General features: G+C 36.7%; 1 protein-coding gene across 1 annotated transcript in view; it reads left to right on the top strand.

The window, feature by feature from the left end:
• Positions 1-2,091: 2,091 nt before the first annotated feature.
• The window catches only part of LOC124175403 (gonadotropin-releasing hormone receptor), a 184,795-nt gene continuing 161,479 nt past the window's right edge, over positions 2,092-25,407 (top strand). The window contains exon 1 of the mRNA XM_046555628.1: positions 2,092-4,872. Coding sequence (XP_046411584.1) covers positions 4,222-4,872 — 651 coding nt within the window. The 5' untranslated portion in view covers positions 2,092-4,221. The remainder of the gene's footprint in view (positions 4,873-25,407) is intronic.

The raw sequence follows: 25,407 nt of genomic DNA, 5'->3' as shown, positions 1-25,407 counted from the left end.
CACATTTTTCGTCGCATTGACTCCACGGTGCGAACTCCTACGTGCCTATGTAATACATATCCATTATTTAAATTCGCATGGCACTTAAACTTCGTTTCACTGACCTCTCAACCCCGTCCGGGGTCAGCCCGCATTAGGCTAATTCCACTGCATTCTACGCTTGTTACTCTCCACTGCATTCTATGCTTGTTACTCGTCGTGCTATCCACTTGTCTGCCTGTCCTACGTATTCCGATCTCCAGAAGACTTCTCGTAAAATCAGGCGCATGCAGTGTTGGTAATACTGCAAAAAGCGTTGAAAAAACGATAGCCCCCAATAAAATTCACTTATGTTTAAGGAGGTTGATTATAAAAGACCCAACCTTGGCGTGACAATTATAATCTAAGTAATTCTACGGAGCCTCTCTAAAGTTAATTGAATTATATTAGGGGCCTTCGAAAAAATCATTCAGACACCAGCCCACGTACAAGTTAAGTGAAGTTTGGAAAATCCAAACGCGCCAGATGGTGCGAATGATATATGTGAAAGAGAAGGGGTCGCAGTTGATTGTACCTCGCAGCACGAACAGCGAAATTACTAAGTGTGCTACATGTGCGCAAAGCATGCGTATGCAGTCTACGGATCAATGAATCATGAAAGGAATTATTGCGGTAAAAGTTTCTGAAACTTTGCATGGGGCATTCCACGCTAACTCAACCAACGTTTAACTCTCACTATTTCTGATTTTGTCCAAACATCCTTATGCAATTGTCCCAACTCCGGAGTAAATTTGTTTTACTAATGATTTTTGAAAACCAAATTGGCTTTGGCCGTAATTGAAATATTTGAAAAAATCTTAGACCCAAACTTCACTATACGTGGACAACCAATGACGTATCCAGTACCTTACTGGATCCTCCCATTGTTCTTGTTTATTAATTTTGTATCTATTTTAGAGATATTTTTTTCTTCGTAATTTAATTATTTGACGACCGCAATAGGATCACCCAATCCTAATCTTAACGTATTAGTTTCGAGTGATTGACTAAGTTTATTAGAAATTCTAATCATTATTATAACATTCAGTGTACGTTATTATACGACGCGAAGGCTGAATCAGGCGGTACAATTTATAACATCATCAATACTATCTACACTATCACTTCCTTTGTAATGGCGCTACTATGAACAAATTATTGTCAAAAATTAACCTGAAGATGGTCGGCACGCAGCCCGACCGAAACGTTATTATAGTAAATTAACGGTTCTATCTGATCTACTTCGACGAATGACGTCACTTCAAAAAAAAAAAAAAAAAAACGACAAGGTCACGAACGCAACAATTAATAATAAAAATTATAAAGAACATGTTATCACCGCTATAGATATTATAGAGAAACACGCACATTTACTAAACATGTATATTGGAAAATGTTAACATAATCATTTTGGTACTTGTAAGCTTCATCTGAAGATTTTAAATCGTCTGATCAACTAAAATTGAAAAAATGAATTCAAAGTTGTGTATTGTCAGATCAGTTTCAAATCGAGGGTGAAAAAAAACAGTACATCTAACATTATAGTGAGCAAGGTATAGAGAACTCTTCGAACATCGGAGAATTTCTATAACATATGACACGCGGTGCACGTGTAGGGTAAGCACAACTGTTACATACATTCCGACAACAGAATGAAAAATGTGAGAAAATTCAATAAAAATGTAATGCTGCACATTTTGCGGCACATCTAGGATCAGATGTTGGGGCTACACTTTATCTGACTTCACCTTAAACGCATCCTATCTCTGATTATGGTCTAAAGAAAACTTTCCTCGCCCTAGTTGATTCTTCCCTTCCTCCCCCTCCGTGACATTGGCCGATGTGCGCACGCCTGGTCAAAGCACGGTACGTCACGGCGTGGCGCTTGAACCTGCGAAAATCAAAGTTTACGCAGGTCAGGCTGGGGTTAGGCTAAGGTTGAGCAAGGTTGAATCAGGTTAGGTTTGGTCGGGTTAGGTTGGATCCGTAAGTTCGGCGGGACGTCGGGCTCGACGTTACTCCGCGATTCAACTTTCAGCCGCCGCGTCAGTCTGCGCGTGGAACTGAGCCGTGAGCCCACGGAGTTTGTCCCGTCCTCTCGAGTTCCGCATTCATCGGTTTAAGAGTAACCAGTAATCTCTTTTACTTGAGAGAGTTTTTTTTTTTGCAATTTTTGCAATCGAAGTGTAAAACAATACTCTAAAAGTTAGTTCGTACCAGTTTGAAGATTGGTTCCAAAATAACAATAAAAATTTCTTTTTACGCAAATTAGACAACCAGAACAAATATTATAAAGTTAAAGTCTACGAATTCTCCGATTTAAAAAAAATTGTCAACGAAAGAAAAAGAAGTATAGAAACCAGAGACTGAAACTGTTCTTGTTTCATGTTATTTTACCAAATTCCCAAAAAACTTTATAAACAAGTTTATAAAAAATCTGCGTCAGTGATACACGTTCCAAGTGCGTCTGGCATACTCGGCTACACGAATTCTCATTTCAAAACTCTTCGAATTACTAAGGAAGTCCGAAGCCTTTACTTCATGAGAAGACCGTGGTACAAATTTCATCGGAGTCGGTGCCATATAGACGTCAATTGACACGCAGTAGAAAAGTTTTGCATTACTTCAGACTGCGTGGTGCAAGCAGTGCTGGAAGTTTGGTGTGAATCTAATCAAGTTTGACTTGACAAAACATTGTCTGCAATAATTTATTAAGCATTCGAAGACTTTTATGCACTGCTATCCATTTGCGCTCGATAAAGACATTAACGCTTTTTACACTCCTCGGCAACCGCAGCAGAATGTAAAATAAAAGTGAACCAATTATATCCCGAGTGAACTACCCACGTCCACCTTGAAATCGCGTTACGCGTAATTATACCTATTTCTGATGTCTGGTCCCTTTCGACTTATGACAAAACGCTAGATCAGCGTATTAAGCATCTTTGAACGCCATTCTTACTACCCAGTATTATTCTATTATCAGCTTATTGCATAATTCCATATAGAAAGAGAAACGATTATCGCTACTGCAGCGAAGGTGCCCTGATCTCTTTTCTGCAAGCGTCATTCAAACCTATATTATCCACTTGTTGCGGTCGCTACGGGTAGCAGCCGACGGAGATAAAAAAGAAAAGAAAAAGTTCGAGGGACGTTGGATTAAAAGTAATTTCAAGTAAATACAGTCAGAAAAACTGGGTGGTCAACTGGATACTAGATGAGCTCAAAGGGTTCTTTCTGCCTCTACCTCCGGTTGAGTTCCAGGCGCGTTTAGTCTTTGGAGAGACGTCCAGTTCTCTGAACCTTTCCGACTGTTGAACGAAAATTAAATTTTACTCTATTTAATCGGACACATTCTACAGTTTCTATGTAAAGCGATCAAGTTTCCAATAAGAAGTGACCAGGTGGCATTCGTTGCTATTTTTTAGTGAAATTTAGATTTTTTTCAAATCGATTTACTTCAATTTTGCATCCAACTATGCAGATTACCTCGAAACAAATATGCTTCGCCGTCTATTTCGTTCGATAATAAAATGAACCGGTGTGTCGGACCCGTTTGACAGCCTCGAAACTAGTAAAAAACCAGTTTAGCGGTAGTAGTAGACTAAACGACAAGAACGACGCCTTGCAGCTCAATCCAATTAATTGGAAGAGGTAGCTGATCAACTTGTAGTTACAGTAGAAAGTGAAGTGAATGCGTATTTCGTGTAAACGTTAATGTCGCAGATGAACTGTGAGTAATAAAATATTTCTAGCGTCCCAAGTATCTACTCAACAATATCCAATCGACGACTGATTAGATAGCCAATATTTATCGGTGCCAATTTGCTAGGATCACGTGCTGCGAGTGACGCTATCAAATTAAAAAAAGGCGTCGAGAATTTCTTTCTGAGCTTAAGCAATTTGATTCTATGCTACTCTCAATATCTTGCTACGAGTCATTTCGACACCCATTTATCATAAAAAATATTTTGGTAACGACCTTTACAGAGAATATGCGAAGACGGTTGGAGATGCGTCATCCTCTCCTCTATTTAAAAGCAAAAAATCGTCAGTAAAATGAGAAATGAACATCTTTGCATATAATCACTTCCAACGATTAACAGTAACATAAGCCCACTGTTACAGCAGCCAAGAGCATAGGGGTAAGAAAAAAAATCGCAAAAGGTGAAGACCTAAAGGCTGTGAGAGAAAGAGCGAGACATGAATGGCAGAAACTACGGTGAAAATCTATCGAAAGAGGTATTGAAGCTAATACCCTCCCATTTCATCAGCGCAAATAAATCCAGCACCATGCTGCCGCCTTGCGATAATTTCGGAAACGGAACTGTCGAGAACTACCAGCATGGCTGGGTGAATGTGACGGATTTTAACGCATTTGGCGTCGTTGGTTCGATGAACAACGTCAACTGCCTCGAACATGCTCCTCAGTTGACATATAGCGCCTACGTGAAGGCGGTGGTGCTATCTGTAATGGCGGCGCTCAGTCTGCTCGCGAATGCCGCAACAATTTACTCGATAACAAAGAATCGGCGGAAAAGGCAGAGCTGCACCGCCATTTACACCCTAATTCTGCACCTGTCAGTGGCTGACCTATTGGTTACTGTTTTCTGCATCGCCGGCGAGGCGCTTTGGAGCTACACCGTCGCCTGGATCTGGGGTAATGCTGCGTGCAAGATATTCAAGTTCCTACAGATGTGGAGCCTGTATCTTAGCACCTTTGTACTCGTGTTGATCGGCGTCGATAGGTTCGTCGCTGTTAGGTACCCCATGAAGAGCCTCAATACTGCTCAGCGTTGCAGCCGGCTCGTGCTATTGACCTGGGTGGTTTCCTTCATTCTCAGCATACCTCAGGTGAGTTGGTTAAATCAGTGGCTAAAAGTCTTCAATTTTATTTGATTGATTTACTTGACCGTAGTTTTTAGAATAAAGTTTTACAAATGATATTATAACATTCATCGATATCTGATGTAGTTGTCGAAGTTACTAGGTGGTATACCGGTCCTCTCAAGATTACCAGAAGTTGAATTATGTGAAAACGTATACGTTAGACAAGCCCCAATGTTTTTTCCGTACAAATTTTTGTAATTTTGAATTTCTACAGAGGCACTTTAGGATTGGTACCAACGAAAATTGAATGCCTGCTATATTCGATAGCAGGAATTTTTCTCGTCAAAATAGAAAATCAAATGAAAAAAGCAGTAAAAAATAAAGATCTACGAAATACGTGACTTTGGTTCACTCCTTGACAGTATCTTTTCAGGACTAAATACCTCATAGAAATGAATAGCAAAACCCTATGCAAAACTGTGATGAGATCTTTCTCTCTACCTCATGGAATTTTCCGCTATTAATTTCATTGTAAAGAAAGTAACATCAATACTGCTGGCACGCGTCATTCGGTTCCATAACCCTCGTCCAATCTGTAACTGAATCAATTGCTAAAGGAGTTTGACAGAGATAACTTGAAATTTCTGATAAAAAAAAGTATTTCTGCACAATCCGGAATTTGTGATACTGGTGCTAGCATAATCAGTTGAAGGGTATAGAACGCAAGTAGTGCAGGTTAGTATGACCTAATTTTTCAGGACAAAAGAATTTGCTTTTGAGATTACTAGCAATTGTGATACCGGGAAAACTGTATTACTCTGCTTCGTTCTATGTCGTAACAATAGTTAAAGATCACTGTTGCTACTACACTTAGTCCTTAATGAATTACAACGCTTACATTCTCGATCCCTCATTTACGCGATAAAAAACCAGGCTGTATCAGGTATCATCATTCTATGTGTTCTCAGTACGGAACAATCTTTCTGCAGTTGAGAATGTCAAATGTTTAAAAACAATGAGCAATCTGAAGCTTTAGTTTATGTGTTGGTTCAAAATTCCCTAATCAATGTCGAGAAAGTGTAAATAACAGTGTTATCGGACTCAGGAGTTAATTAATGTTTCCGGTGAAATTTTTACTTCAGGGGAAATGCGGGTAGACCCGGACACGTGAATGAAGTATACCAAAACGTATAAATAACAGGTTTCCATGTTCAATATTACATCATTTATTAACTTCAGTATCGTTTTAATGACTTGAACAAAATAATAGATACTTTTCTCAATTGTGTAAATAAGAATAATAGAAAATCGTTACTCTTTAATTTGGGGCAATGGAATAAACGGGGCATAAAAGCCCCGGACACACATTTGAATGGCGATTAGACCGTTCTTTGGTTTCGCCAACGTTAAAATACCAATAGATATTGGACGATTTAATTTTGACACAGGCTTTGTGAACCCAATCGCTGCATTTTCGACTTTGAATCCAATCCTCTCCACACATGATGCCTTCCGTAGCTTCATGACGATCTTCAAGGGAGCAGGTTTGAGATTGTTTTGACGGTTTTTAGTTTGTTTCGATTCGTGTTTTTTTTTCTTTTTTGTTTATTTTCTTTCGTTTTCGGTAGTTTACCTTCGGTGACTGTGATTTTCGTTTCAAAATCATACTTGTACGAAGAAGATGTTAATATCTAACTTCTTTGCGGTTTTCGGGACCGTATTTTAAGAGGCTTTGCTGGCGCATCAGAAAGATAATTGCTTAAAAAATCGGCTACACTGGATTAACTGGGTGTTTCAGAAGTAGGTGGTGTGATACAGCTGGTGGAAAGCTGGGTGATATTATTTTCTCTAACAAAAGACACCGATTCCTGAGCGATATCTGTCATTCTAAAACATACAGACTGTCGGAGGGAACCCGACAGACTTGCGTCCGCGGCTACCCGATAACCTCTATCCCATATTTTTATTAATAACGATCAAATTTTAAACGTGATCTAATATACAATGTTATAAACGTAAAGTACATGTAATATCCCATAATGCAATTAATAAGTTGATTAGTAATACTTACGATTTTTATATAAAAACCGTTGAAGTTAAATGAGCGCGCATGACAATTCTCGGCGGTGACGAACTTCACAAATACATTTTACCCGGTCAGCGGTCATGCCATTATAAACTCTAATTTGTGTCTGCGCACTACGAACACGTTGACAAGTGTCGATTTGTTTACGTTTATATTTCAAGCATTTCGTACTTTAAGTGTCCAAGGATATCAGCTGTCCAGAGCTACCCGCACTTTCTCTACCACCTTCCGAGAAATCTTATTCATCAATTTTTAAACTAAAAAAATAGTGCATTGTGTACTATAGAGGAAAAGCAAGACTTTTGTAGCGAGCTTATTGACAAGTACTGAAAACATCGAGCGCATCATTGAATCTTCCCTCCTCTACGGTGCACACTATACTTTCGATAATAATACCATGCTTTTCAAGCTTTCATTCTAAAATGATTTCCACGAGATGCTGGAATTCAAGGGGGGGGGGGGGGGGGAAAGTAAAAGAAGGGTCTCTTCTGGGTTGAAGCACCGACCTATAACAAAACCACTATTGAAAAAAAAAAAAAAAACAAGCGTGACTACAATATTATGCAAGAAGAAAAAAATTACTGGAAAAGTATTGAAATAACGACTTGTAGATTCTGTTATTTGAAATTTTCATTCATAATAAATGAACAATTACTTTGACGTTTTGGTGATGTTTCTTTAAACTATATTTATGATTGAATACTTTGTTGCTTACCTAACATTATTTTTCCGCGGGTAACAGTCTAAATTTTTTTATGTTCTTGCGCTGGAGCATTGGTACTATATTAGGCAGACTTGACTGAAGCAAAGTATTTTTATAACGATATCGTGTTGCCAGTTTTTGATGAATTTTTGAAAAAAATCTTCTGCATCAGTGCTTGACTTCCACGCACCTTGACGTTCAAGGTTCTGATATTTGGCCCGCTGTCGATAAACAATGTAGAAGAAATTCTGCAAAAGATTGCTCTGCGTACGCTTGCAAGTTATTTAGATTCAAATAAACCGCAACTTGTTTTGGTATATTCAAAAACTTATGTATCCCAATGACTTACGACGTGCAATTGCCTTTTTAGCAATTTCACACTATTTGATTCCTCGGTATATCTTTTGGATGCAAGTTTACATGTAGTTTCACTATTCTGGCAAATTCTTCTGCGATAACAAATGTACATCAATACTGTTACTAGAATGTATTCTAAAAATCACTTTCATGTGTAAATACAGGGTGAGGCAATTGCGAAGTCGAGAATGGGAGGAGCTTATTTTATGAATTGGGCCGTACCCCTCAACCAATCTGGAGTGAGTCAATTGAAACTCCGAGAACAGGAAGAGCTTAGTTGTGTTAATATCAAAGTACGGTTCGAAGTGTGTACCCACTATGAATGAGAAACAATAATGAAGATATGGCAAGAAAGGAAAGATGACAGCACAAAATTTCAACAATTAGGTTCGTCATGGCATATGAAAGTCATGTTCACTCACAGACCTAGCATAGTTGAATAGGTTAGTCAGTATGTGTCAATAAAAAAGGAGAGCAATTTAAATACTGTATACTATAATACAAAGTACCATTTATTACTAATACAATTCTTGTTGCCATATTGTGACTTTATTTCTCATCACCACTGAATACCTGTATGTAGACTTCAAACCTTACTTTAATCAATATAACTGAGCTCCTTCCATTCTCGGAGTTTTAATCGACTCGCTCTAGATCGGCTGAGGGATACGACCTAATTTATCAACCAAGCTCATCCCATTCTCGGCGTTTCAATTGCTTCACCCTGTGTATCGTTACCTGAAGCCTCAGCCAAAATTCTTACGATTTCTTCGGATCAAAGCACCTTTACTTAAGAATCGAGATGACTGTTTTTTCACGAAATCTTTATTGTCAGATAATTGGCAATGGCAATTTGTTCTTTGATTTTCAGCGGTATCTTCATCATAGAATAAATGGTGGGTAGCGTCCATGCTTTGTCCAACTCGTTGTAAAATGCCATCAATATTGATTTTGAAGTCAGTTTAGTATCTAGTTGACGCTTCCAATCGACAACTATATTGTATGCGGATTAATAAATCTGTTTCGACTTAGATGGCAATGAATAGTTTTTAAATCTTTCCACCAAGTCAAGATCGCGTGCCGTATTTTTCAACCACTTTTTGCCATTGCGTTTCTTAAGAGGAAACTACGGTGAAAAAAAAGTACCGTATCTTTAGATCAATTTCATTGAAACTTGAATCATTTATTTACAACCCTCAAACTAGGATCTGATCCAAAATTCAGCTCAATAGGTCAAGTAATTCCAAAGTTACACATTTTTTTCTAAGATTTCTTCGAAACATCCCTTGCCCATTAGGTTTCATCCTAGGGTGGAAATGTTTTGTGGATACATTTAATAATATAGACTAAAAATTATTGCAGGGTATTTTTGATTCGAGATTCCTAAGTCATTAAAATTATTACTTCAACAGTTTGAAGTTTTTTCGTTACAATTTTCGGTATATTATAGGCTGTGAAGTGAGTTATATTCACCGGAGCTAAAATTCACAGCAGTAATTTCAAGATAATATGCCTGAGAATATATCTGCAAAGTGCAAAATGATTGGACGAAACCTATGCGCACGTAATATTTTGAATACCTGAAAACACAATTCTGAGATAAACGCGATTTACATAAATTCAGATTCATGACCTTCTAGGAAGCAAATATAAAGTATGCAGACAATGAGTTATTTACTGTAGAGATAAAACACTTTGACTTAGTTGAATTTAACGTTGATTTGGGCCATAAAAAATTGGGTCCAAAGTAAAAAAATTCGGTAGTCGGATTTTTCTTTTTTCACGCCATTAATTAAATTGAATTCAAAATTCATCTCAGAATGTGAGTAATAATATTGATAAATCATGTATCGCTCGTCAGTGCTTATCACTGTTTTGATTGATCTTCAATTCCATTCCTCGGTTTTAGTTTGTATCCAATCGGCTTCTCCGTATCTGTTCTGAGGTCAACCCTATTCTTACGCCGCGTCTTCCTCCAGAATCATTTAATTATCAATGAACTCGCTCAGGGACATAAAGGCAAAGAAAAACCCAATTATTGTATTGTGGAATAATTATTAGGGCTAGACAAATATTTCAATAATATATTGAGTAAATGAAAACGATCGACTAATATTTATCTTCCCCCACTGGAGTCTACTATACAATAGTGCACCTGAATTTAACTTGGGAGCTGACTGCTTGCAAATTAGTCCCCTGCAGAAACCGTTAGAATTCCCCGGCACCATACCATGTCCCTTGAACTGCTTCTGTTTTAGCCTTCTCCGCAGCGGTTTTTTTTAATTTTCACTGTTCGTCTGCCTTTCTTAGACTCAGTCGTTCCTTTCCATTCAGCCTTATGCTTCCATCTGGCATCTCGTTGCTGGCTCATCTTTTTTGCATTATCTGCCACCTTTTCAGACTTCACTGATATCTTTGCCTTTTGAGCATAGAGCGTTCTAAGTAGCATCTAGTTGGGCTGCGACAACGACACACACCTGGCAGTATTTTGAGAGTACCTGGTTATCTATGGCCAGTCCAGTAAGGATGTCGATGACTATTCTTACGCCATATAACGATGTAAGGCCTCGTTTGTGCCACGTACCATCGTAAGATACTGCAACGTTAAGTACTACCCCACTCTTCATCGAAGAATCTATTACTTCATGCGCTCTTCTAACAGTTTTTCTAACTTTTTCGAAAACTCTCGCTTCTAACTTCTCAGTCCCCGCAGTAAATTGGTGCACATGAAATTTGAAGCTACTTACACTAGTGCCTTTCATACCCATTACGATACAGAATTTTTCCGTCCTGAGTGCCCTAGTCCAACTCCGATGATTCCATCAACTACTCGCCTGTCTATATCGAAGGGTGGCCTTGTCGAAGTGTCATTGGTTCGTGGGCTCGTGTAATTTTCACCAATTTTACAACTTGTAGCATTTGACGACGAGCGAGTGCTGATTGGATTCATTTTGAGAGACAGATCTCTTAAAAATTTACTTCGGAGTAATTCAAACCACAAGAAAACTTTGTGACAGCCCGTCAAATCTATCGTTCCAAAAAGTAGCATAGCAAACACATTCGCGGGGAATAACGACTAAACTATATAAATTTTTAAACCCAAATGGTTAGAGTATATGTATATCAAAATAACTTGTACGAGAGTTATCCGCAATGTTACCGACCGATGACGGCGCACAGGCAGCCGTTAACTTCGCACTTTTTGATTTTCCAAAAATAATGGAAAGGATCAGCGGACTTTGGCGAAAATTGATACTTAAACGTTTTTTGAATCACTGATCGCGAATCCAAAGTCGGATTTTCAAAAATTTCAAAAGCGGCTTCATTATGATAGTCAAAAGTTCAAAAACTTCTTTATCGGGCCAAAAAAAGGGTAAAAAAAGTATTTTAGCAATGTCAAATTTTTCCCAGTTGGGGGACGGATGAAAAACGTTTTTCCGTAAAAAACCGAAAATCAATTTTTCGGTCATTTTTGACGAAAATTTCGCTGAATTCTTCCCTTAAATGAACTCATTTCGACTTAAATTTAATATACAATATCTTGCATTACTTACTTTGAAACCTTGAGCGTGAGGTTATGTCAACGAACACATCCATCGTGATACGAATTTTCGCGTGATTTTTCAACGTAACAATTGATAGCAGCATCTCCTTGAAAAATACCGTGCGACGTACAACAATGACCTGTGCCCGTGAGAAATGCGCATGCATGGAGCACTGATTTGAATATTCTCGCGTACTATGAACCGAAGGTGCTCCTCTGTCCACTCCCCACCATTAATTGGTTTCAAGAGTCCATTAGACGCCTACTTCACTTACACACGCATCAGAAATCAAGGATACATGGTTGCATTGAATAAATCGATATTTATTCAGAAAAATGTGAAGACGTGTTTTGATGAAAATGATGGCATTGAACAACTTTTACCTACATTTAAGATTGTTTGATTCCTCGTACCATTGATCAGATCGGCCTCAACTGATGGTGTTGTATTATCTTAGAGACGTGAGAGATAATGAAACGAAAATTCTGCTGGTACAAAAATGTAGGTCCATCATATTTGAGACTTTTACAACTACAGTTTTTTATCAAATTTTGATATCGACAGTTGGGAACGTTTCGAGGCAAGTTTTGAACTATCTTTTTCTTTCCTTTATCCCTGCCATGTGTACTCATGAAGGAAATCAGATCAATCGCAGAAATAAATTCTGAAGCAATTCATAAATTGATGAAAAATTTTGCCAACATAGTTACTTAGCGTACATCCTGTACGCCCTAGCATCGTACATGATCGTTTATCTTGTCGTCCTACAGAAGGCTTCTACAACGTACTATTTCACTCTAATTATATACGGCTGCTTGAATGCGGCGTGTATCTTTGGAATCCTTGGCTATACCTCATCCAAACCCCGAAACTGCTCGTTGTGAATCTCCCAGCTTGTAGAGCCTGCAATGTGCTGCTGTAGTAACGAAATTTCTATAACGGGGGCGCTATAACTATAACGGGCACTAATAAATGAGGTTGAGGCAATATAGGCCTGCGAAATTCACCCCGGGCAGCGCGATTTTATATTGTTGCCAAAGTTACGAATCTCTTACCGCCTTGATATTTGTGGTATGTAAAGCGTTTGGATGGAAGAATGTCATTCAGTAATGGAGTGTTTGTTGGCGCTCTTAAGTAGTGAAAAGAACTTCAACTTGAGTTCGAACGTGTTAATTGTTGTCTTTAAAAAACCTTAATAAATTAGTTACCTACACGAGCCGGTCTGAAACTCGTTTCATTCTATTGATTATCAGCAATCACAGTAAATATGGTTATCGAAAGAGAATTAAAAAATTGTAATACTTCAAAACTGCTATTCGTCGTGCGATCCCAAGCAGGTCTTTGGTATAGTTTTATAGAAAACAATAACTACGATATCGCCGAATCCTACTTTCTTCTGCAACTCTCAACGTGAGCTTACTACTAGTAGGAACTGGTTATTGGAAATAATGGTCAAACGAATACACCACATCTGTCGTTACCGTTTAGACTCGAGTGTGGGCCCTCCTCAGAAGGGATACGAAGATTTGAACCCTCATCGAAATTAAGACAAGCACAAGTGGTATAAACCTACATCTTAATCGCCGACCAAACTTTACCTCATCTCTTTAATTCGCACTGGGACGTCCAGCGTCTCCCACCTTTTTTTTGCGGCTTATTCTGTATTAAACTACTTTTGTAGTAAAAACTGCCGCGTTTGTTGGTTCTATATGGTCCCTGAAAAATTCCGAATCAGAACAAAATACAAAATTCATTTATTGCAAAAATAGCACACAAAAATAGCACATAAACAAATTGTCAATATTCGTATTTTTTCACGAAAAAAAAAGCATTTTCAGCTGATCCACCATGTCAAATACCAATTTTTACACAAACCTAATACACACCGAAAAATTTGGCAGAATCTTTTAAAAAATTTTTCGCTTCGTAGTTTTGTTTATCGGCCATATTTGATCAGCCATTTTGAATTTTCAAATTTCGAGATCAGATTCTTAATCAGTGACTCCAAACACCCATGTATGCAATTTTCGAGTGAATCGCATGTAAGGAAAAATGTATGCATGAAAGGATTAAGTCTAACTGCTTGATTTAACTTTAAGTCAAGTCGACACTCTATGTTATGCTCGTAATGACATCTCGGATTGCTTTTGACCCCTCTTTTCTCCTAGTCACTGTTCGTTCACCCATGGTTTTCTGCATCGTCAAATTCTTGGCATCTTAATAATTTAACAAGACACGTAAAAGTGGGAGATCAGGATTTCGAAGGAAGTTTGATAACGCATCCGTAACACTTGCATGATGTGGATGACTTTGTAGATATTAAAAAGATCGAAAGATTAAGGTAATCTTTCCTTCTAGTGACGTTATGTATTAAATTCTACACGTGATTCCGAAGTCGATTAGCGTCGCATCTTTTATTTAGTTTTGCAGGTTATTCTGTTTTTCATTGTGTCGAAAATTTGAATTTGAAAATATTTTTGGATCTATGTGTACATTAACATTTAACGACGATGTCGTACAATAAGTATCATTGCCAATCCACGATGCATGTTTAGGACATGCGATATTAATTCTCTTAGTTTTTTTGACCATTAAAATATACATGTTCGTATGAAGAAGGCTTACACTCGGCTCGAAACGTTAACGACAGATGTGATGTACTTCAGAAAGTTTGCTTCCTCAAATGGAAAAAAATATGACAAAACCGGTTCAAAATAGACGTCCGACGAGTGCGCGACATCACTGAGCCGTAAATAAATTACCAGCATTGAGAAAAGCGAGGGTGAGTAAACGAGTTATATGAACCTCGAGCGACGTCACAATGCCGCAATGCTTATCTTTTCGTTATTTCACGCACACGACCTCGGTAAACACTGAAAAAACGCCCTCAAGTACCACGAGTTAACACCTGAAGAATAGCGTATTGTTTTACTATTGCCGAAAGTGGGCGATTTCTAATGAGTGTGAAGTTTTGCAGCATGAGCCGAAGCGAGCGAGTATCAGTTGTCACCTGGTGAACAATCACTTCCTCCCAAATGTCGGAACCAACAACACCTAGGCCTGTAGAATATCGTTTTAAAGTTAGTAATCTGTTAATAACTATTGTAATCAATCTGCCATTCATTGAGTTACCTTGTTTGAATTTAGCTTAGTTTTATAACAATTTTAGTATTTAATGTAATATTTTTGCAACATAAACCAAATATTAATATATAATCTAAATTGAGAGACGTGAGATGACAATCAGTCAAATAACTGATTGTTCGTCTATAAAATAGTAGTGTTACATTCAATTTAAACATTTAAATATTATACAGAGTTATAACAAACAATTTAGGGAAGAACATTAATTTTGTAAAATGGTTTCCTCGATTAGCTCTGAAGATGGTTGGCGGGCAGCCCAGCCGAAATGTCGGAAATATCACAAATATTCTATTGGCCTTACATCGACGACAACCTTATTTTATTTAAATTACAAACGGCCACAAAATCCACGACAAAACATACTATTATACCACTCCTATCACTATTATACTGTTATACTATTATTATTATTCTTACACACTCACAAGCTTCGATAATAGAACTTTCCAAGCATAGGTTGTTTCGGCAAAGTAGCGAACTCGATAGTTCAAATCAAAGTATCGAATCGCACTCATTACTGTCTCATTTCACTCGCTATTTAAAATCGTCCTCACATATATTATGTACTCAGGCTTCCGTGCAATATTTACCCTTTCGTCTCTACCTCAAATCTAGTCGCTTGCCGGTGTCGGGCCTCGGAACAGATCATCTGTGTATTTCATGTATTGTTTACTGTTTCAAAGTCATATCTGGGTATCATCTGTGTATTCTCTCGCCTATTTCAACCTCAGTTGTCTGTTTGATCTCTCACGATACAGATGGTATCGCTATATATCGAATCAATAAAGTATCTCATTTATTGTCAAATGAATATCATCGATCGTAATTATCGTCCCGCTTCTCCACTATCTATAGTCTGTCATCACTAGTTCGCGGATCCTACGTCAACAATCCAAATTTTTCACTATCTTTCCAAACACAGGTGTTGGTGAAATTGATGAGAAACCTCATGCTGAAAAAATGCGATATTTCTACAAGCAAGGGGTCATCCATAAAGGGGAGTGGGAGGGCGCAAACATTATTATGGAGTCTTATCTGGGGGATAAAGTCAGAAAATTTCTCTCGTAAGTGTTTTCAAACTGTCTATAAATACGTAACATCTATGCTAGTGTTCTGATAACACGTGTGATCTGCAGTGTTGTGGAAATTTTCATTAAAAAAATACGCTGATTACCGATCACTTTTGTTACGTCTAACTTCAGAAAAAATACGTCCATAAACAAAATGTTTATAGGGCGATTGAAATGAAATTGATCACAAGCTAATTTTAAAATGACCAATCGAAAAAATTAAATTACTTTTTACCATTGTAATTGAAATTTACGCACATGAGAAAGAAATGTGATTCAATTTCTTCTATTGTTTACTCTTCTAGTCTTTATTCGTAACAACAACAACACTGACATTTGATCAAATTCTTTTCATAACCCTATAAATATAGGCTTAAATCACAACAGTATTTGTAATTGAATTTTTTTCAACCAACCATTATCATCAACAAAATCATTTTAATTGATTCTTGTTAATCACACGGGACAAAAATTAAAAGTTGTCAAGTTCATCATTGAGTTAAAAGTGCAGTTGAAAATTCGCTACGTCAGTCTTCTGTCGATGTTAGAGCATTTTTCTAGTGTGAAATATTGTCGTCATTCGTTAAACAATATTTCACCCTTATTCCGAAAATGCAGACAGTGATGTTTATATATATTTTATATATTATGTATCATTCACGATATTTTATGATTGATGAAATTATTTGGAGAAAAAATCTAATGAAAAAATTGTGGGGGGTGCATAGTTTACGGACAGTTTCTAATTACACGATACTGTGTACGTAAGGTACGCCCTCATTGGAATATTTATTGTCCTGACTGTAAACCTTTTGATACAGCATAAGAATTGGCAAATTTATCCCAGAAGGTGAATGCTGAATACAACGAATATCAAATTGTTTCCGCTGCATCAGACCAGTTGTTAGCTCCAAAACTTCTCCGTATTTTTTCAAGGCTGCTTATCAGCTCCTGAATGGAAAACCGATGAACGTTTTCAATGTCTGTAAATTGTCTCGTTTGATTCGTTTGTTCATTATATAACAGTGAGCATGCTTTTGTATGAAGCGATTTCATTTGGAATTCAAATTAAGAATCAGAGGTTCGGAATCTGCAATTATTTTATTCAAAGAAAATCATACAAGGCAAAAACGAACGGTAAAGGCGAATGAAGTTATTTTTTACACCGTTCAGAACTTGCTCGAATTCCGAAATAGGTACCAATAAATTTTAAGTTAGATCTGGAGCCAAGAATTTGATTATGTTGATCGAATGCTGTGATTAGATGTGCGTAATATACGCGTCGAACAATATGGTAAATTGATTCTAAACGGCAATTTCAGACTGGTATATCGATATAGAAAACGAAATAACTTTCACGTATTTATTAGGTTTTTTATGAGAATGATGTTGAAGTCAATGTTCGTATAATGATACAGCTATTATCTAATGATCGTCGAAATTCGGTCACTATCGAGGACGTGATCGATTATTCTGATTTACTATAAATAACGGTATAACAACTGACGGTTATTTTGTCCTGCATTTTTTATTTTTTTTTTCATTTTATTAGCTCACTCATTAAGCAAATTAACAATTCATAGGATAATAAAGAAAAACCTTGGATCAGTGGTCATCATTTGATGTTTTTCACGGCACTTTTTATCACCTTGCTAACTCATTCTATTACTGAGAGTACCATCGAGTATACTGAAAATCTTTTGTCGTTAAAACGATTTTTTTTAATTCAACAGTTTCATCCTTTTCAACAAAATTGTATGCTATTGCATTATTTTATTCGTTTTATAGTAATTTATGTAATGCTTATTATCAAAGTCGTATAAACTGTGTCAGAGTGCTTCGAATTTTTAAAATTTCGACATTGCCGTCCTAAGCTTACGTTAAAGAATAATAGGGCATGCCAATTTTCTATTCGCATAATTCGAATGTAAAAGCTTTTTAATCCAGTCAGATATTGAATTTTTGAATTTTTCTATAGAAGCATACGTTCAAACATAACAAACTGGCAACTGCTAATTTCCATGCTCATAATTTAAATCCAAGGGCGTGTCAATTTCTGATATTTTTATGAAGCCGCTTCCAGGAAAATTGCGGGAGTTTGTCATGACAAACAGACTATAAGAGTATAAGGATTCATTAGGATTAGGAAAAATCTTTTTTCAACAAAACCAATATTTTTCCTTTCACCGTAAGTAATGAAAAGTGAATAGAATTACGGAGATTGGTGAATCAAATCTCAATATTTGTTTGTTGATTTGATTACGAGATCATCTAACAAAAAATTTATCAGGTTTGAACATTTATAAGCTACAATGATTTTCTTAGAAATGTAAGAAACATGAATACTTTAGTTGCAATTAGTATATTTTTGAAAAATTCAACATTCACTGATACCGACATCATAAGAAGATGATCTCCCCAACAAAATAAACTATCGTGAAATGAAATCGTACGAATCTATCGGATTTTTAAGCACCTTATAGCACAATTGAATAAAAATATAGTATCTAGACTCTATTTTACAGTTTTTAATTTTTCTTGCCCGTTTCATTCACGGTAAAATCTTCGTAGCTTGCAAATATGTGAACTTGATGAATTCTCCACGTGCGGATAACTTGTAATCAAATAAGCAAAAACGAATAGATTCACAAATCGACAACTTCGTAGCCAGGAGCTGAACATTCGATTCCTAGTACCGCGTTTGACTCCGACGAAAAATGGACAAAGAATAATAATAGCATGGAAAAAAGAGGAAAAAGGTTTTATTCCACTTATTGATTCGCCTCGTCCATTGCGGCTTGTGAGTGTCGCGCAGTGGATGACGATTAAATAATTCGATACACATTACTCGCGGTGGTAATCGACGCTTTAATAAGAGCTACGAAGGCACCGATATTGAATGGTAATGCCTTGATTATAGTCTCTGGTTTCTTATTGCCAAAACATTAAAGATTCACGACGAAATTATTGCTACCAACAATCAATTTGATCTCACACGTTTCGTCGCTCATGCAATTCTTGGAGGAACTAAAAGCATTTGCGGGTTTCCTTTCACCTTTCCGGATTTCTTATATGCCTTACAAAGTGCATTGTTTTCAATCGTAAGATTAAAATCTAATAAAAATTAAAATAAATTTAGGCTTCATAGATATTTAAAGCACTCTCCAATGTGTGCATTTAAGGGTGTTACAACAAAAAATATTTTTTTTTAACGTGCTTCAAAATTTCGGTAGAGCATCTCAAATAGAATATCTCAGTCAAGTATTGGCTCTTAATTTTGATATTTAGAGGTACCTATTTTGTTTCTTCCATTTTCCATTTCAATAGCATGTAAAAAAATCGGAAATTTGAAAAAAAAAAAATATGCTTTTAAACGGTTTGATCTATAAACCGTTTGAAAAAAAATTCTTGCAGGAAATTTCACGCTATGTAAAAAAAGTACTGAGATAAAATTTTCTTAACTCTAACTGATTCAGAGATATTAAAGATTACTGAGTGTTTATAGGCGAATATCTCTTATTTGGTTAGAGGTAGTAGAATTCTACCTTTGTACTTTTTTATAGAGAGTGAAATTTCCCAGAAGAATCTGTATTTAGATAGTTTATAAGTCAAGCCGATTACGAGAAAATAACTCAAAAATTTTCCGATTTCGTTTACGTCTTATTTAACCCTAGTAGGTCAAACCTCAGTAGAATCGCATAACGGTCACACGGGGTGAAATTTACTCCAAACGTAATATTTTGCTTGAAAAATGAGTTTTAGACATCTGAAAAAAACATTTAAGTATTGTTTAACGTTCGCAGAACAAGCCTTTTAGTTTTCCTAATCTGAATTGATTGTCTTTGCAAAATATTTGGGGTGAAATTGATCCCCTGTGACCTTTTAGAGTTAAGTGGAAAATGGAAAAAAATAGGCACCTCTCAATATCGATACTAAGAGCTCATATTCGGCTGAGATATTCTATTTGAGATCCTCGAACGAAATTTTGATGAACATTTGAAAGAAAAAAATTATTGATTGGAATATCCTAGTGCGTCTGTACATATACATGCACTGTGCAGCCGCTTTTCTATGAAATGGATAGCGACCGATGACTTCTGCCTTGCTCGAATTTAAAGCTTATGCTTTCAACTTATCACGGAATTTGTAAAATTTTCATGCTTCTTATTTATGAACCTCGTTAATTGTTCCCCACTCTATAATGAAAAGGTGTTGATTATGGGTAACGTCGCGTTGAACGCGACCGAATTTCAACCCGTAGAGTAACCTGTGTCAAACTAATTGAAGATGAAGGATATTAAAATTTTAAATACCTTCCCGGCATACAAAATTCTCTATTCCTGACGTAAAATTGATTTCACCTTGTTCCGAATGAAGCACAATTTATGTATCACACGGATGTGCAATAAGCTCTACAATAACTACACAATATCCGCAACAGACTGTTATGCTTGATCTGTCACAGACACGTGTACGAGTTACAGAATAAAGATTAACATATTTGACATTGATACACTACGAATCGGATATTTATGGGAGGGTCAACGTAGAACGCAAAACTGCGTCGATTTTGATCATTTATTGGAGGGTAAGACATTTATATATCTTTTCAGGGTCATAGATACTTTTTATCATATAATTCTAATTTTCGATTATCTGAAATGGTCTGCGCAGAAAATTCATTAGTATATGGGCAGATTCATTACTTTTCGCCGAAAAGTTGCGAGGGGTGGGTCACCGATTTGGCTGCAGTTTTTTTTTTCTCGAAACCAGGTCAAGAAAAAAGGTAATCATGAAAATATGTGCTCGATGCGCCAAAATCCGGCCGCTGGAGAATTGTTGGAAATCAAAGGATGCTTGACGGCTTATATTTGTCGTTAAGGTATATTCTGATGATATCTGCCCTATTTTTGCTTGATCACTTTCATTTCACTGAGATGTCGCCACATAAGGTAGTTCGATTTTTGAAAAACGGCTGTTCTTGAATAGCTAGAACATTTTTCTGTCAGTTCATTATTGCTGAAATAATGATAATTGGCTAAAGGGGAGGCCATAGAACAAAAAAATTCCAAACTTTGAATCAGCCAAACACATATTTATGTTGATAATTTTTGGTCCGTCCTAAGTTCATTAATCGGGCATAAGTATCATAAAAACATGTAGTAAATATGAGCTTGATCCGTCAAATAGTTTTTGCGTAATCGTGTACACCGATCTTCAAGTCGTTGAAGAAATAAGTCTCAAGATAATCGCGTTTAAAGTTTCGAGAAGAAAAAAAACGTATGATTCCGCGGCTTACCGAGTAGTCAGCTATACCAGCACCAGCCTTCTTCCAAAATCACATGGATGAATGCATATATTTCTATGGGTTTCTGACAGCTATTATTGAATAGCTGCTATGAGATGTGTCACCTTTTTACATAGTGCCAATTGTCCAAATTCACTAACTGAGTCGTATTGTTCTACAGGCTTCAAACTATAAATATAGGCATTAAAAAAAAATCATACTATGAAGCCTCTATATAAAGTTCCCCCTTAACAGTGATGTAAGAAAAACATATCACAGGCACAGCCTAGAATGTGTAGGAAACAGGAGTTTCATGTGGCTTACCTCGATGGGGCCAGCGTAAAAACTTTCGACTGGAATGCGTTTCGAGTCCCGGAAACATTAACAAACAGAAATTTTTTATGTTTTACATTTGTTATGCAATTAAGAAAAGCCCTGTCAATTCGGTCATTCGGTCTCCAGATCGAATCGGATAGAAAATTGTTCACTAACAAAAATGTTTATTGTGCTCGATTCCAATCCGCGAAATTATTTGACGTGGATCACTGTGTGATACAACAAACATCTTCTTGTTACCTGCACCTTTAACGAGATCGATAAACATAGATTTTTCCCCGAAAGTTCAATATTGAGTCGACTATTCGCTTCACGACCCGCGAATTTTAGTTGTTGAATCGAGAAATGTAAGAAAATATAGTCACCATTAATTTTCTCCCGTCAACCAAACGGTCTGCATTTAGTGTGAAAAAATATTCTATAATTTCAGCGTTGATTTTCTAGAACTATATGTCCGTACGTAGCATCTGTAACCGAAACACGAAGAACAAACAAATAGAAAACAAATTCGAAAAGAAAAAAATTTAGCAATAGTATAACTCGTTCTTGCAGTACACCGCAATGTGTAGTCAGGTTAATAGGTAGACAGCTGTATCTATAATTATATAAACATGAATGCAAGACACATATATAATGATAACATGCCATAGTTATTGGATAGCCGTAGGGCTATTTAGCAGCACGTAAGAAATGAAATTAATCACACTTGTCGTCTGCTGTATAATCGCTAGTAACCATCAGAGAGAGACAAGGTAAGACTGTCAAATGATGTTAATAAAATGAAATGATATAGAGTATAAATGCTGAAAAAATTGCCCATTTAAGGAGGACGGGTAAATACCGAGGCCACACATCGACGTGCTAAAATAAGATTAGGAAAATAAAAAATTGGAAGTCTGAAAAAAAAATTGTTCGCAAGTGTAGTACGATAAAACAATTTACCGCGGTATAAATGTCGCTACGTTTAGCTCTGCAGACATGCCTAATTAATTATGACGGTATGCAAGTACGTTGGACGTGTATTTTTATAAAGCTACGAGCAGGCGCGAATTAAATAATGCAAACACTCCAGATATGTAGGCCTATTAACAAAGAATATAGAATAGTTTATACCAGAAGGTCGTTTGTGAGATTACTGAGTTTCTAGTAATTGCAAATTATCTCCTACATGGGCGGTTCCAACGTTCTATTACAAAACAAAGTTATCAGTACACCCATTTGTAGTACCAGCTACGTATTTGTTGAAATATAAAACTGTAGGATTTTGTTATTGACGCTGCGAATCATTCGACTGAGCTACCTACAATTTAATATTCGAGACTCCGGATGGGGATTCAGCACTAGACCTTAGATCTAAACTTTTGCTGATATAATCGGTGTCACCATTTCCAGCTAACTTTCACTGTATGAATTGACGAATTACGATTCTTACTCAAGTATGCGCTAAAATATATGCAAAGTGTCGGACTTGTATCTGAGATATTATCACTGAATTATAAAAGTAGCAACTATTACTCTGCGGCCATTCTCCTTTATAACATAGGTACTCAATTCAACAGATCGCGAGGCTGTCATTTGGTTGAAAGGATGTACAATGTACATAATAACAACTATACGATATCATAGTTATTAGAAAAGCCAATTTCTATCACATTCTTTTAAATCTTAGTTAACAAAATGAAAAAATTAACTAACAGCACCATAGCTTGCTCAACAATTTCTATGAGTTTATAATATTTGTAATCAACACGAAACAATCAGGTGATCTCTGTTATTCTGCTATATTACGTAAAAACATCTGCGCCGGATCGGATCTTCTTCTGTTTTCTTGTTTACTGATTTTGTTCTTGGCCTACGAAGGAAGCAATTCAGGGCCAGTAATTCACTCGCGTTTTCGACAAATGCTTTGAATGGACTATGATCAGTTACATATACTTCAAAAAAAGTCATTCCATAACCGAATAAAAGCGTGCGCAGGATCGTTGCCAACAAACGAACAAAATTCAAAAAAACATTTATCGAGATGAGCGCTATTTTACTATTATTAGTGATAACGTAATATTTCGAGTTCAAAGACTACGTGTCGTACTGGCTCTGCCGATATCTGACTTTTTGTTAGTTAACCAAACTCTGCCATGACTCAAAACAACGTGGATAAAACTGCTGGTTTTCAGAACTTGAACTGATTATTAGCACAAAACGTGAAATACAATCACTGACGAGGAGCACCATATCGAAATATGACAATATGACTTGTCTTCGTGAGAATGGAATGTAAGTAGTGAAAAGCAAAATGTACCAAACCTTTTCGCCCGTCACCCTCTTCTGACACGTGACGAACAGCACTTTTGAAGTACTTAAGGTAAGTGGACCAGTTATTGATACACTTGGACCCAATTATTGAACCTTATATTTTCCAAAATTACAAATTGTCGGCACAAATTGTGAATTTCTCGATGACTAAAACCAATTGCTAGAGGGTTAGACACTACAAATTTATTTCTTGGTAATTTGAAAACTAAGGTTCAAACAGATACAACCAAAAAGGTCGATAACTGGGACACTTACCTCGGGCCACTTTCCCGTTTTCACTTGAACATACAATTCCTCCGTATATGCGTATTACATACTATATTATCTGCGCGTGTAATTCGAGCCTCAAAATCACTGATATTGAATTGGTCTGGCATGGTACAAGCTAAGTAATTCTAATACGTTTGTGTATACTCGTTCGTTCATCTTTAGAATCAATGACGTTAGCAACCAGCTTCTGCGTTTTTTTTTTTTTTTGGTAGCATACGCATAAATAAAAGAAAACCCAGTAATGCGAATAACCTGTAAGGTGCATTTGCTACGTGATTGAATCTCATTATTACCCCCATCATTGTATATTACACAGAATTTTCCAAAAAAATGTGCCAGAAAGCAAGCAATGCGAACAGAAAAGTGCATATTTGTTATAGAGACCGGTGCTTGCATATTTATGAATTCATCGATCAATTTATATTCACCCTATCATCATCATTTATGTTATTATGCTTCTGTCATTTTACTCGAACGCTTCGGTATTTTACATTTCCTCGCTTCTAAATATAACTATTAATTATATCTAGTATAAGAGATAAACATATACTAATCGCATGGCTCCAGGCAAACTATCAGTATCCGGAGTGCGGTTGAAAAACGCCCGCAGCGAAATAACATCTGAAGAAGATTCATCAACACCAGCCGCAAATCGACCGCAATCAAATTATATACGGAATGCATAAAAATTAACGAATCGTCATTCAACGACGATTCTTCGATCGAATATTATTGTGCTTACAGCCGAAAGACGAAAACGCGAACTTTCACTTCGCGGTTTTTGTACACGCTGATGCATCTGACATCTGGGATTATCATTACATGACGAAATCAGCATTATTAATATCAATCAGGATGAAAAGTCACTGGGAAAAAATATGTTACACCTTATTTCGTGAAGTCGCTATAAACAGAAATATTTGAACAAAATAACTCGTGCCATTGCGCAAAATCGTTCAAAATATACACATATATTTCCCCACCTGTTACTTATGGTTTTGTTGTATAGAATTTAATTCCATATTGATGCATTGGCTGATTGGCATCTGCTATATCCTTCAAGACTCGGTGTGTTCCGTCTATTGAGACGGATTTCCTGATTTTCGACCTTCTATGGCCAATGCATTTTAACAGCCGTGATCATCGACCTTCCAATAAATTCAACTACGAGTGAGAAGGGGAGCCGGCAAAGGCATAATATTACTTTATGTGGTATGCCCGTAAACTCGGTGTTTTTAGGTGAGGATATGTTGTTGCGTTCAGTGTTGAGTGCAAGCCACTAGTCGAGGAAATAAAGCAATGGACTGTCGATTTTTTGAGCAGTAAGACGGATTTTAATGCGGTTTTTTGCATTCGCTTCGTAAGAGCGCCTACAAACTTTGTGAACTAAATTGATTAATTAATTTTTACAAAACGCATTATGGCATTAATAATATGCATTTTGCAAG

This window comes from Neodiprion fabricii, chromosome 2 (assembly GCF_021155785.1).
Source record: "Neodiprion fabricii isolate iyNeoFabr1 chromosome 2, iyNeoFabr1.1, whole genome shotgun sequence".
Lineage (NCBI taxonomy): Eukaryota > Metazoa > Arthropoda > Insecta > Hymenoptera > Diprionidae > Neodiprion > Neodiprion fabricii.
Note: the sequence above shows the minus strand (reverse complement) of the source record. Positions and strands in the feature narration are given on the sequence as shown.